General features: G+C 44.9%; 1 protein-coding gene across 7 annotated transcripts in view; it reads right to left on the bottom strand.

The window, feature by feature from the left end:
- Nucleotides 1-3428: 3428 nt before the first annotated feature.
- LOC118088167 (uncharacterized) overlaps nucleotides 3429-14836 on the bottom strand; it is a 29218-nt gene continuing 17810 nt past the window's right edge. For all 7 annotated transcript variants that reach the window (XM_088673329.1, XM_060277007.2, XM_060277004.2 and 4 more), the window contains 9 exons: nucleotides 14089-14229; nucleotides 12878-13009; nucleotides 11938-12085; nucleotides 10717-10766; nucleotides 9453-9503; nucleotides 5935-6032; nucleotides 5723-5827; nucleotides 4617-4739; nucleotides 3429-3679 (listed from right to left, as the gene is read on the bottom strand). In XM_088673329.1, the coding sequence (XP_088529455.1) occupies nucleotides 3520-3679; nucleotides 4617-4739; nucleotides 5723-5827; nucleotides 5935-6032; nucleotides 9453-9503; nucleotides 10717-10766; nucleotides 11938-12085; nucleotides 12878-13009; nucleotides 14089-14229 (1008 nt within the window). In that variant the 3' untranslated portion in view covers nucleotides 3429-3519. The remainder of the gene's footprint in view (nucleotides 3680-4616; nucleotides 4740-5722; nucleotides 5828-5934; nucleotides 6033-9452; nucleotides 9504-10716; nucleotides 10767-11937; nucleotides 12086-12877; nucleotides 13010-14088; nucleotides 14230-14836) is intronic.

Below are 14836 nucleotides of genomic sequence, written 5' to 3'. Positions count from 1 at the left end.
TGGCCTCCACCGCAGTTGACGGCAGCAGGGTAACTATGGGGGTGCCATGGTACGGCTGGCCCTGCTGTGGTGCATAGTGCTACAAGAACATTCGGTGCATAACATTACAACAAGAACAGGCACCCCATGAAATTAACGTGGTATTTAGGTTCACCTGTGTCTCCTGCCGTTTTCAGCATCAACTTTGTTTGCTCCAAATGCCCCTCTATTCTCACAGCTTCTCATTCCTCTTGGTTATCTGCTCATTCTCTGCCTGAAGGCTGCATTTAGATGGTGGTTTCCTGTCTAGCTGATTTAGTGCCCGACCAGAGGCAGAGGGGAAGTACAGGAAGGAGGGAAGAGGTACCAACTAGCTTGAAGGTTGTATATTTCAGTTCCTGTTTTGTTTAATTGTGTCAGCACCTGCAACAATCTTTTAAGCTCCCTACCTGCCAGTTGGACTAACAGCACTCAGCACCAGTCCCTTTAGCCCAGTGGCTCTCAGAGGATGTGGCAGGAGAGGATGGCAAGTGTGGCAGGAAGATTCAAGGACAATCAATATTATATTTTAGTAATGATTCAGTAGCTATATTCAGTAGCAGTATGATTATGTAGTTGCATTGTTTTATAATTTCTGGATATCCCATGAACATGTTATAAAGTTGTTGTGTTCTATGTTCAGCTACTAGGAGTTGTTTCTTTTTGTTTTCCAGTAAAAAATTCAGTGTGGCACGAGCAAATTTTCATTCTGAAAGTGTGGCCTAGAGAAAAACGTCTGACAACCACTGTCTTAGCCCTTGTTGCTGCCAGGTGTGCCAAATTCAGACTGCAGCACCTGAAAACCCCTCTGGCCAGAAGTACAGGCAGATCTTCTGTGATTGTTTAGCTGCAATTCCTGCATTGCAGTGGGTTGAACTAGATGACCCTTTGGATCCCTTTCCAATTCTGTGATCATCTCTTTTTCTCAGTTTCAAAATATTCAAATATTTTGAATCTCTTAACTTTGCTTTTCAAGGGCTGTAGCTCTGGTAAGAGGATCTGCTTAGTATGCACCTTAGTATGCAGAAGGTCCAAGCTTCTCTCCTGGTAGGGCTGGGAATGTTCCATGTCCAAAAACCCTGGAAAGCTGCTGCCAGTCAGTGTAGACAGTACTGAGCTGGTTGGAGGAGTTTCCTAAGAGGCACACAACCTTTGGGCACTGGGCTGTTCTGGGTGGAGTAATAATCATTCCCTCTGTATACAAAACTTGGTGAGCATTGTTGATACTGTAGTGTGTGTGTGTGTGTGTGTGTGTGTGAGAGAGAGAGAGAGAGAGAGAGAGAGAGAGTGAGTCTCTTAACAGAGTCATGCTTTTGAGCCTCCACCACCCACAGCCCCAGATTGCAGCTGAAGGAAGGTGTGTTGTGTTTGCAGGAGAGACACATGTCAGTGATCCTGAAAGGTCATGTGACTCTCTCCGGGGGTTTCTTCCTGTCCTCTGCATGCATCCTTTCCTGAGGTAAATATCACCTGTCACATTAAGCGACTTCTTACAGGGTTGCCTTGCATCCTTTCAACTTCCCCTCTCCATCCCATGTTCCTAGATAATAAATCCAGATTTGTTTTGGCTTTCAAAGGGAGGGAGAGGCACTGTGCTTCACAAAAGATGAGCACTTGCTTCACCATCCAATTTTATTGTCTTTTCCTTATTGGCGCAATGGCATTTATCGGGCAGAGGAGAGGTGCTCTCTTCTCCTTTCCTTCTTGCCGTCTACATGCTTACTCAGAAGTTAGTCCCACTGAATTCAATGGGGCACACTCTCAAATGAGTACGATTAGGATTGCGGTAGTGAATAAGGAAGTTTATACCCTTTCTCATAGCAATGCCCTTCATCGGCACCACCTGCTGGCGGAGAGAAATGCTGCGCCACACATCATCCCATCTGTATGCACTGCGACCGTGCAACAGCTGTCGTGGTACAACAAATCCTTTTCAGTGTTCACGTCTGGGTACATTCAGGAGCAGAAGTTCAGAGCCCCACTCACAGCAGGAGTAGGAGGGCTCCCCAAACACAACAGGGCTTTTTAAAAATCACACTTTGAAGCAATACACATCATCTAAGGAGGGTCCCCCGGTAAGGCCATCTGGAGGCTAAAACGATCTAAGTTCACGACGGATTCTTTAAAAAACGTTTTGTAGCCTCGCAGAGCCATGCTTGCAACAATGTGCTTCTACCATGCTGCTGTTGCAATGCAAACAAAACATGAGGGCAACCTTTTAAACAAAGGGCAGGAAAACTGCTGACGTGCCTTGTTTGCATATAATGGTAAGCCTAACCATGAGCTAAGTGAACAAACAAGCGTGCAAGTGCAGTTTGCTGCTTCCTCTCTTCTCCTCCTCCTCCTGCTGCTGCACAACTGACAGAGAAACCATGGTTTGGCGTAGCGTTACTGCCAGCAGTAGCAGCAACAAGGAGCTTGTTTTCCCTGGTGGGGGTGGTCAACCTCCTTTCCTCCGGTCACTTAGCAACAGTGATTAAGTGAACAAGCCTCCTGAGCAATGGTGCTGTCTGTTGAGGGCCAAAGCCATGTTTTTTTTAAAAAAGTGAAAGCTAAAAATCTGTGGCCCCTGCTGGCTTGGGGTACATGCATACCCCCAGTACCCCTGTCAGCAGCCCTGAGTGAAGCCATTTTCTATTTCTCATTCATACTTCACAAGCCAGGCCATAAATATGGGATTCATTTTCAACTGAGCAGCGCTAAAATGAAGTACAGTGGAACCTCGGTTTACGAATTTTCGGTTTACGAACGCCACGGACCCATCTGGAACGGATTAATTCACTTTCCATTACTTTCAATGGGAAAGTTCACTTCAGTTTATGAACGCTTCAGTTTATGAACAGACTTCCGGAACAAATTACACCCATGATTCGGGTTAAGTACGCTTCAGGTTGAGTACTCTGTGGACCCGTCTGGAACGGATTAATCCACTTTCCATTACTTTCAATGGGAAAGTTCGCTTCAGTATATGAACGCTTCAGTTTATGAACAGACTTCTGGAACCAATTGTGTTCATAAACCCGAGGTACCACTGTAGCAAGATACAAAGGCGGTCTGAGCCCTATAGTCCCAAACTGCTCTCTGGTGAACCTCAGTGTGAACAACGCTATACAAACCTAATGCTCTAATATATCTGCCACTTCACAGGGACTCTGAAGGATATTTAACCTCCAAAGACAGGAGAAATGTCTTAGCTGGAGTTCTCTGCAGAGTTGTAAGCATTATCTCTATTAGACAACTGTTAGGCTCGTTGGGCTTATGCAGAGGCCACCAATGGAGTAGTAGCAGCTAAAATCACCTCTCGGATTTAGATGACGTCCCGCCTGCAGACTTCTCCAGCTCTTTTCACACCAGCCAGCCTGTTAGAACCACATCCCAGGCAGTGTTCACTGGTCACACATGAAACAGGGCCTCCTTTCTATTTTTATTTTTCAAAAGTAAACTGTCCAGGATTTTGATGGTGCAAAGTCCTGGCATGGTTATTCTGCTCCTTATGTGACTCTAAGAATCAGAGGTTGTAAATGGGTATTGTTTCTGCAGCTCCAGGATCCTGATCAGAATGAGGCAAGCAACCCCCAGAAAAAACAGCCACAACAAAACCCAATAGTAGGTGGGCATAGAGAACCAGGCTCTGCAAAGCTCCATTTTAGATCCTTTGCACCTGCCAGGAAAAAAGAGAGAGAAAATAATCACCTGGTGCAATCAGTCAGCTATCAATCTGATGCCCTGCCATAAGCTAGGCCCAGTAAGCTCTGGCTTCCATTATTTGTAGCCTTCATAAGAATGAGTGTACGTTTAACAACACTAAGGTAGCACTAAATTCTGTAAAATGTAAAAACACAAATTCTTTATACATCCCTCCTGAAACAGCTGCATTCTGCGATCTATACTGAATGTGCACAATTACACACATTTTTGTATGATTTCATGTAATTTATTGAATCCATGGTCATAAAGGCTAAACATTTTACATTTCTTTTACAAAAATAGGACCCTGAGTTTCTCACAGAATGCTGAATTCCCAGAAATGAAAATACATCAGAACAGACCTGCTAGATCCACCCAAACTAGAATCCTGTTTCCCCACAGTAGCCAACCCAAATACATCAGTAAAGTTCACATGCAGCACATGAAGACAGAAGCCCATTCCTGAGATTATTCCCAGCAGCTGACATTTGGTGGCAATGCTGCTTCTGAATCGGGAGGCTCTGAATCTTGTCCTCATGACTAATAGCCACTAATAGAATTTCTCACCCATGAATTTGTCTCATCCCCTTTTTAAACCCACCTAAGAGAGGGGCCATGACCACATCCAGTGGCAACAAATTCCATAAACTAATTTTGTGATGTGAGGGAGAGTATGTCCCTTTGTCATGCTCCAAATTTCTGGCCAATCTGTTTCAATAGAACACCCCAAGTTCAATAGAGCACCTTTCCTAGCATTACAATATCCTTTCCCCCCTTTTCTTCTTTGAGACATGGCAACCAGAACTGTGGATTACAGAAAGTTCCGTTCAGACTGCAAAGAAAACTTCCCACGTGGAGAAGGGCTAGAACAGTCCTATGGATGGCAAGCATAGAAAGCATTGTTCCCTTACAGAAGTGTCTCTCCCCTCAGTTCCTCACATTCTTCATCTAGTTCCTCGTTGCCTGATTCCTCTTTGGGTTCTTCCTCTGCAGTCTTACTGATGTTGCTTCTGCACCGAAGTTCTGACTCCCTCCTGAGAAGAAAGACAGTGAGGATCCTGCAGTGGTCAACTCACCCCAGAAAAAGAGGCTCACAGCTCAGCCAGCAATGGAGTACATTTCTGGTAAGGCTGGATGAAACTTCAGAGAAATGGAGTCTCTCTATCACTCAAGCAGCTTCTTTGGGCCCCCATCTCTGCAACAGCAGATTGACTCAGCCTAAAATATATTTGTCCTCCCAAGGAGGTAATTAAAGAAGACCGAGAGCCATTTTGGAGATGGGCCCTGATACAGAGAGAGACTAATTGGCATGTCCCCTGACACAAAGAACAGCTTCACTTTACATGGCAATACCCAGTGTTTCTCTCATCAAATAGAGTGGATTGACAAGTGCCATCCTCACAGCACCTGTGTACATGTGCTGGGAGCTCCCAGGTGTGTGCATGCCGGTATTTAAAAACATGGGCCTATTTGCTGCAGAAACCAGCAATGCACTTGCAGCAAAATGCCTGCTGCACAGTGCATAGCCAAAACATATTATCTGGGAAACAAACCCTGGGTCTCAGTTCATAGTTTAATGTCCTCATCACTCAGGTGTCTGCTCTCATTTAAAGAGGCCAGGTGCTCCCTCCAGGAGGCAGAGAGATCACACTGCTTTCCCTTCTGTGTAGTGGCTTCTGTCTACAACATGTTATGCCCTTCTTCGTGTGCCTCCTCCACAAGAAGCCCAGAGGGCAGCAACACAAGAACAGGCCTTTTCTGCAGTGGCTCCGTTTGTGGAATGCTCTCCCCAGGGAGGCTTGCCTAGTACCTTCATTACTTTAGGCACCAGGCATTCTATTGCCTTTTAAATGTGTTTGTTGGAGGGGGGGAAGGGTTATTGGTTTTGCTTTGTACTTGTTTCATTACATATTTTGTGTTCTCATTTTGCATTTTTATGCTGTGAACCGCCCTGTGATCTTCAGAGGAAAAGTGGTACACAAAATTAATAAATAATAATAATAATAATACATCATACTCGATTCTGGTTGTCCCTGCCATGCTCTGCTGGGAGAACCTGGGAGATGCTGCATGCAGGAGAAAGTAATTGTCAGCAGAGTCTTCCTGGAGATTGTGCGATTGTCTGTGGGGAGGAAATGATAGATAGCCACACTGGACATGCCAACGACCAAGCAAGACTATTCCGCACACTTGAATCAAGCTTTGCCTCTTGCATCAACCCATCCCTACCTGTCTGGGTTCTCCTCCTCCACCTCCTCCTCCTCCGCCGCCGTTGACTTAATTGCCTCCCCCTCAGAGCTCTGCTCATTTTCAGGGCTGTGAAAGTGCTGCAATAAGAATCAAGGAGAATTGTGAGCAAAAGATGAAGAGAGGCTGGGAAGCCTTGAGCCACTTGCATCAATTCTTCTGGGGACTTGGAAGAAAGTAACAAAATTCGGTAGCATCGAAAACTGGATCAACAGAATAATGGAGCGTGAGCAGTGTGTAACTCCACTATTCTGAAACTACAGCTTTGATTTGGTAGTACTAAGAGCTTTTCCAGATAACCTATTTATTATATTTTTTTTAATTTTTATTTCCTTACATCCCACCTTTCCTGCAAGGAGCTCCTGTTGGCGTACATGGTTCTCACGCCCACCCCCAGTTTTATCCTCACAACAACCCTGTGAGGTAGGTTAGACGGAGAGGTTGTGACTAGTCCAAGTTCACCTGCTAAGTTCAGCAGGGATTTGAACCCTGGTCTCTTGCACAAAGCTTACACAGGGATTAAACTATATCCAATATTTATTGAGCATTTGTTCTGATTTGTTTGCGGGGTGGTTATAAAACAACAAGCATCCATCCTGATTTTCTTGCAGGGTGTTTACACATCTTCCTGTTAGTTATTTATTCACTCCGCACTTTTCAGTTAATTTCCTCATCACGTTCCTAACTGCAAAATTGTAACTGGATTTACGGCACTAGAGTGAGAGCACTTTAATCCACTTTAATTGTGGAAACTATAATTTCCCAGTTTGCACTCAAAAACCCTCCCGCAAAATACTGGCAGTCGGGAGTCTCCTAGCCCTCAAAGCCTGAAAACTTGAGTAACTAAAGGGAATTCCAAAATGTGGCATTCTGAATCCCAGGATCTGAGGAGGAGGGGATGACTCATGTCTGCTGATTCCCTGTGGTTAACAGCGCTGCTAGGAATCTGTAGCTCACTGGAAGCCTCAGAGGCTGGCACAAAGCACTTTTGCCAGTGATTGTTAACTTTAATGAAAACAAAAAGCCGCATGAAGCAAAGAGTCAGATAAAAAGTGAGTCACATGAACTCACATGGACATGGAAAGCAGACAAAAGCATGATGCGCATTTTCTTCTTTCTCGTTTTTGCCAGTCAGGGACTTGAACTTGTGTCCCTTTTGGTGACACTAGTTCCTTTGTGTATGTATAGCGATTTTGCTTAATCCTGAAGAAGATAATGTAAAGAAGGCCTTCCAGTTCAGCTTCACAGCCAGTGGATAAGGAGAATAGGCAAACTTGCAGCAACAGGAAATAAAGCACCACTCCTGCATAGTGCCTTGTTGTCCCAGGCTTGTTAGAATAGCATATATTGCACCCGGAACAGAACTTGGGATCCTTATAGCAAGTTCGCTTCCAGACTGTCAGCACTTTTGCACTGACCTCTCTCACCCATTCAAGTGGATGCCAGCATATGTCCTTCATGGAATAAAAAAAACACCTTCATAACTCACCCCTGTGAAAGTGAGTACATTGCAATGCAGAGCTCTTGTGCTTAAAACCCCCCAAAAAATGCAGTAAGAAAAGGGACGGGGGAAAGCACTGGAACTGTGGGATAACTACCACTTGATGTCAGCGTCATATTCTATTGCAGATATTGCACAAGCAAATCAGCACAAATGTTCCATAAACATGCCCGTCTTGGAGCAGCCCAAGGCTGGTCTTGAATGTGGTACTATGGAAATAATGTCCAAAAAATGAATGGGATTGACGCATACCAATGTTGATAATAACTTGATAATAAGAACACAAATACCGAATCATCACTACCAACATGTTTTCAGGTCACTTTCAGGCCTAAAGGGTGCATTGCTTGGAATTAGAACAGACTGGAAATGAACAGAATCATTTCCCATCATGCATTGCAACGGCACTTAGGAATTACACAGCCTTCAATACTGGTAAGCTTTATTTTTTTTTTTACAATCTATTTTTATTAATTTTCCAATTAAAATACAACTATGTCACATCCATTATTCCAAATTATACAAATCCATATCAATTAAACCGAATATTATACCAAATCATATACAATTTTGGAGTTCCCATGCTTCAAAAAATTGGGGTTTTCTCGCAACTGCTTACTGCCCTCTTTATTCTAAAGTCCAAATAGTCACTCATAATCCATGATAATCTCGATCTTCCCCTGCAGTCACTAAAATATTTTCTTCTTTCATCCATTCATCCGATTTTTCCACCGCTGCTGAAATAAGCATCAAATGAGATTTCCCATATATTCATTCTCCTGTGTGAGTTTTAATCAGTCCGGCCTCCCCCTAAATCCCCATAAATCCTCTTTGTCTGGAGTGCTTTCTTCTTGCGTAGGTCTTTCAACACAAAACAGCGCCATCTTGAAAAGCTCAGATCACTTTCGTTTTCTTCTCGACGTTTTTTTTTGCAGACGATCATAGTAAAATTTACAGCTTTCCGGGCATAGGCACAGCTGTCACATTATGTAGAAACTCTTAACAGATTTATAGCTCTCCTTGCCCTATAGCTGAACTTAACTTCAGATCGCTGTTCAAATTCCAAGTGCGTCACACCTCATAAATCCAAACGCTTCCAGCCGCACTCCGATTGTCCAGTTGGAGGGGGGGCCCTCTCTTCAACAGTTTTACAGCTTCTAACCATATCATATCAATAGTTTTATAGAGTCTAACTCACACAGTTAAGTTCCATTTCTCATTTGTTCCAAACAAACAGGACATCACGTCCGGGAAGGTATAAAATAACTCGTAGAGTGTATGAAAGAATAAAGAAGACTCACTTCCCTTCTCGTGGCGTCCCAATCAATCTTTCTTGCCGATGATATACTCCCTCACTCCTCACGCTCAGCAGCGAAAATTCCTTGGCAATAAACAGAGCTTCTGCCCTTCCTTTTTGAAGCACGTCCATGAATTTAAGCCCAATTATCTTCTTTGATCATGGAGATCCCGCTACGCAGGTCGGCGTCCGGGGAGCTCCGCTCCTCCATAAGTGCTTTCAGCCCTGGCCCCCCCGCCCCTTGAAAGGTCGGGGTGGGTTTAGGGGCATCTGCGGGCCTGCGGCCCTCTCCGTAACCCCCGGAGAGGTGGGGAGGTTGCCATTTACTCCCCTAGCAACCGCCAAATTCCTTATGAAGGTCGGAAAGATGGAAAAAGGGTCAGCCATTCCTGCGACCGGAACCGGAACTCCAATACTGGTAAGCTTTAATAAACATGGCTTAGTAAAAGCTTGCTTTTCTACCTTCAGGCAATACAAAAATGATCTCAACTTAGATTTGAATAAACTCATGGAAGAATTCCAGAATGTGCCCGGGTGGAATTAGATTCATGTCTGGAATGCTTAATGGGCAATTCAGTTCACATGTGGGACGTCACTGTGTTTTGGTGCACTGCAAACCAGCAAGCCACAAAGATCAGGCATCAGGCATATCCTTCACTGCAAAAAGCTTCACTGCAAAAAATAGAGGGAGGGCTTCCTTACCATCAGCTGCCTGGGAATAACTGCAATGCTGACTCTACGGCGAGCTGATCCCTGGGACACAGAAGAACAATCCTAATTAGCAGAGCAGTAGTTACAGGGAGGCCTGTGAAGAATGCATATTACCTGAATGTTCAGCTTTCATTAAAGAGACTTGTAGCATGTTGGGTTATTGAATATATGGGAAAGTCCTTTGGCGTAGGGTTTGGCCTGTTTGTCCAATATAGAGAGCTGAAGGGCACTGTTGGCATTTGATGGCATACACAATGTTAGAAGATGAGCAATTAAATAGTCCTCAGATGGTATGTTGGATGTTGTTGAGGCCAGTAATGGTGTTGTCCGGGTGTATGTGGCAGCAAAGTTGGCATCTGGGTTTATTGCAGGCTCTGGTACCAGTGTCCATGTTAAGTCTGGTGGTTGTATTATTGTGGGTAAGGAGTTGTTTGAGATTGGGTGGCTGTCTGTAGGCAATGAAAGGGAGGAAACCCTACGCCAAAGGATAAATGGACATAAATCTGACATCAGGAATCACAAGACAGAGAAACCAGTAGGAGAACCCTTCAATCTCCCAGGACATTCTATGCAAGATCTCAAAGCAGCTGTTTTATTACAGAAAATTTTCAGAAACAGACTGGAAAGAGAAGTCGCTGAATTGCAACTCATTACCAAGCTTAAAACAATGGAGACACCTGGCATGAACAGAGACATAGGATTCTTATCTCATTATACATGTTCAAGCTTTCCTTAGCACCTCAGCCTTTGCTATTTCCCACAAGACCAACTGCAGTCATTAACAGTCGTTAACAGTCATCAACAGGTTTACCACTCCTATCAGCCCATCACCCATTCCCATCACCCCCCGACCCTCTGAATATACATATGGGTCTGGTTACTTCTGTTTCAGTGAAGAAGTGCCTGAAGAAGTGTGCATGTACACGAAAGCTCATACCAAAATAAAAACTTAGTTGGTCTTTAAGGTGCTACTGAAGGAATTTTTTTATTTTGTTTCGACTCAGACCAACACGGCTACCTACCTGTAACTAGCTAGTATGGTTAGGGCAGCTAGACCTCTGCTCAAGAGCTCATTTGTAAAAGGGCCCATTCATGGAACTGAACAATACTTGAAGGGCCAAAGTGACCCATTTGCCTACTGGCATGATCTCAGGGAAAGCAGCAGCAGCAGCACAGCTTCTAGAAGGCAGGTCCTGTGCTCCATGAAACACATGAGGAGCTGCACACAGTCCCCCCACCCACCCTGCCACTTTACCTGCTGGAACATTCGCATTGGAGGATGCTTCAGTCTCTGCTCACTATCGTCTAGGGAGACAAAAACAGGGGAAGGGTTGTAGCTCAGTGGTACGACACATGCTTTGTCGCAGGTTCTGCCCTTGGCATCTCCAGGTAGAGCTGGGGAAGTCTCCAGTCAGAAACCTTGGAGAGATGCTGCTGGTCAGTGTAGACAATATTGAGGTCAATGGCCTGACTATGGGAAGGCCTCCCATGTTCATAAAGGCAATCCCTGCATCTGCCTTGAACTGCTTTGTGCTCTAACACACACTTGAGCAGAAGGTAGATTGGAATTTAGTAGCAACTTGCAGATAATCTGCAGTAACTTGGATAATTTGTGGATAATGTGGATAATTTATGATTTCATAATATAATGGAAAATATTTTGAACAACAACAACAAAAACCACCCGCCTTAAATTAGACTGCTTAAGTACAGAAAGGGCAACTAGGAAAGTACTTTGTTTGACAGGACTGCAAGATACTGAAAACAAATTCCTAGGCTCATAATGTACACAAGGGCACCCTGTTCTTTAACTGTATGTCTTTTGTTCCTAGTTCTGGTTGGGAGATCTTTCGGGGAGACGGTCTTAGTAAAAAAAAATTAAGTATATCTGTCAAGTATGAAGACTTCCCACCCATATTTTCCCTATAGGATAGGAGCACCTGCATGCAGATGGTCTGAGGTGCAATCCTGGCATCTGCAGGGCAGGTTGGAAGACACCTTAACCCAAAACCCTGGGGAGATGCTGCCAGTTGGTGTAGAGAATACTGAGCTGGATGGAGCAATGGTCTGATTCAGTATAAGGCAGCTTCTTCTGTTGGCAGCTGAACGAAGCTTCAAGTCAGTTCAAAGGGCTTCACTGGTACATGTAATGCAAGTTGCCAGGGAAGGACCCTCCATGGCAGCAGTAGCAAAGAGCTGGTTTTGTTTCTCTAGAATCACCTCTCATGTATTTGCAGTTCAACTGAATTGATGCACTGTAAGTGTTGGCTTTTCACCAGTGTGCTGTTACCTACAATCCATTTTAACACCCAAAAAAGCCCCATGCAACTTGCTTCTGAGTACTGACTCCAGTGCCTGGTGTCTTCTTATTCCTGCTAATGCCCCTTCTGCCCGCACATCAGCATTTGTTCACATTATGTTTACATCTCAAGGCACCGCACAGCCACCCTTTGCACGAAAGCGGGCCCCAACTCACCCCTGTTTTCTGCCAGCTGCCGGTTACGAGAGTTCTGCTGAATGAGCCTCTTCATCTCCTCCAGCTCCGTGTGCTCCCTCACGTGGTGCCTTTTCAGGTTCTCGACGTGCTGCACCATCACCTCTGTGGCCCGGCTCATGCGGGCCTCCTGTGGGAGAGATGGCAAGGGGTGGTTTAAGGCAAAGCAGTGGGGCAAGGTAGCTCAGAGACCAAAAGCCAGCACAATCCTCTTGGGAAGGGACCTGGAGATATTGCTGCAGGCTTACTTATTTCTGTATTGCAGATTGGCCATGGAGGTTCTTCGGGTGCAAGGGGGTGGATTGCCTACAGAGTTAATAACCTATAGAGTTAATAGCAGATTAAACTGGGGGATTCCTGGTCCTCCAGAGCACATTCTCTTTGCCATTGTGCTGTATCAGCTTTTGAAAGAAAACAACAAGAGTCCTTTTAATAAAAAGAGCTTCAAAATCTCGATACAGTAAGTTGGCGGAGCTCAGGCCCAGAAGCCAAACGCAATCTGGCCCTCAGAATTCTCCACAGGCCAGACTCCCTCCTTAGTCCCATCCCTCATGAGCCCCGCTTCCCAATCTCCTTGAGTGTTTTTGCCTGGCTGGAATGTGTCCTTGAACTCTGAAAACACCTCTTACCTGTCTGGATGGAGGGTCGTGGGGGTGTGCAAGTGTTTGCAGAAATTAGCCTGCTGTACAAAGGTAAAATTTATAGCAATTGTTCTGCCCACTTTTGCAGTGGCATGTGGCGCCCAAGAAGGTTGGTTAGAAGGGAAATTGAATCTAGGGCTAAATGAGATTTCCTCATGCCTATGGTAAATCTTTAAAACAACCGATAGTGTGAATCTCAGGTCTACACTGGCAAAAAGACACATTTGTAGAAGAGTGCACAGTCCTTTGCCTTATGTTGACCACCTAGCCTGGTAACTGACCTGATGGACAGATCCTAATTTCTCCGCTGCGCCCGTTGCCCGTTCAATTGCTCCTTCTAGGACGGCAAGACTGCTTCGCAAATGTTCTACCAATTCCTTGTGCCTGGAGTCCAGGCAGGCCTGATCCAGCTTCTGGAGAGATAAAACACAAGATGGAAAATATTGGATTAACTGGAATATCAGCCTAACTCCAAACTTGGGTTCTTCACCAGACCTGATAAAAAATGCAATCCCAAGCAATGGATCATTAATTACACATTAGACATATTCACCAGCAGTTTGATGTTTGGTTTAGACAATCTCTGTTCACAGGGTGCTCCAGCTGGAGGAAGCAGAGGGAGCCGATTTTCGCTGATTCCTCCTCTCTGTTGTTGCCCCCCTTGGGGGAAAAACAGCTCTGGAGGATTGGGGGACCTCCAAAATAGTGTGGAGAGGTGGCCATGGGGTCTTCAGGGGGAAGAAGGAATCCATCAAAATCACCTCCCCCTTTTCCTCCAGCAGGACCTCATATTCTGTGAATATCTGTGATATTCTGTGAACAGCTGGATCGAAATGAAGATAGTTGAAATTAGGCCCAATCAAAAATCCATGGGATCAAGTTAACCATTACTCAAGTCTCATTTATTTCAACGGAAACTAAGCGCAATTAACTTAGGCTGCTTACCGACAGCTATCACCCAACCATATTCGGAAGTAACTTTGCAGTTTTCAGATTTATGCAATTGCACCCTGGTGGAATAGTGCAAGTAACATGATTTTTAAATGACACACTGAATGATGGTGAGGGACACCCACTTAAAAATGTTGAGAAAAGAGGTATATGGTGACCATGAGGATCAGTAAAGGGGAGGAGACAGCACCACTCACTGGACTATGTGCTGTGTACTGTATAGATGCAAGACAGCATGACACATGCAAAAAAAAGCACCACATCCCCTAAAGTGTTTATAGTGAACAGTGATCCTGTTTGTACCTTGCAACAGACTAGCAGCCTCATACCCAGCATTGCTTGAGAATTCTAAGAAACAAAAATAATCAGTGCAGCTTTGAAAGGTTCAGTCCACCATCTTGATTCAAAATGGCAGCCAACTGCATCAAAACACCAAGATCTCAGGAACCTTCGTGCCAAATTTAGTCTCAATGCTTTAAGAGGAATGCAGCAAATGAATGGTCCAAATAGCCAAGGGTTCTTGGGACATGGCTTCACTGACCTGCAGCATCGCCCGGCATTCCCCAAGCTCATGCTGAATATTCTCCTCAGCTGTGTTCCTTGCTCGCTCTTCCACCTGCACTCGCCGCCTCAGCGTGAACGCGTCACAGCGGAAGGCAAGAGCCAGGTGTGCAAAAGCTGCCTGCCAAGAAAGGGGGCAGGTCAAAACATAGCAAACGACTCTCAGGAAACTCAGCCGGCATTCAAATGCAAGCATAGGTTTACAAAGAAAAAAGGAAAGGAAACTCACCAGCATAGTTGCAAAAACAAAACATTTTAGGGGAAATGTTTATGGCCTGGCTTGTGAGAAAAGGAAGGCCAGTTCCAGAAACACGCATCTATAGTTTGCTTAAATGTTTCAATTTTATGCAAATGTGTTCCTGAAGTTTCCAGGCTCTTGTCAGTTTCACCTCGACAGCCAATGGGGGGTGGGTGGATGAAGGGCAAATCAGGTTGCCAGTTGTGTATACATCTCTCTGTGTGAGTTAAACTGATAAGAAGCACTTCAAGGCTGTGCCTGGAGACTGGTCAGTCAACTCCGGTTGGAGCGCCATGTTTCTAGTCTAATGTCTACACACATTCAGGCTGGGCACTGGGTGGAGACAGTAAGACTTTGGGAGGCCCATTGTTATTGGTGTCATCATGACCATCAAGCAGGTGCCTGTAGAGTCTTGCGAATCCATCTTCCAGGCACATCTCAAAGTCATAATTGTTCAAGACATGCCCTGATAACTGAAGAAAGTATTGCA

The sequence above is a fragment of the Zootoca vivipara genome, chromosome 7 (genome assembly GCF_965207765.1).
Source record: "Zootoca vivipara chromosome 7, rZooViv2.hap1.1, whole genome shotgun sequence".
NCBI lineage: Eukaryota > Metazoa > Chordata > Lepidosauria > Squamata > Lacertidae > Zootoca > Zootoca vivipara.
Note: the sequence above shows the minus strand (reverse complement) of the source record. Positions and strands in the feature narration are given on the sequence as shown.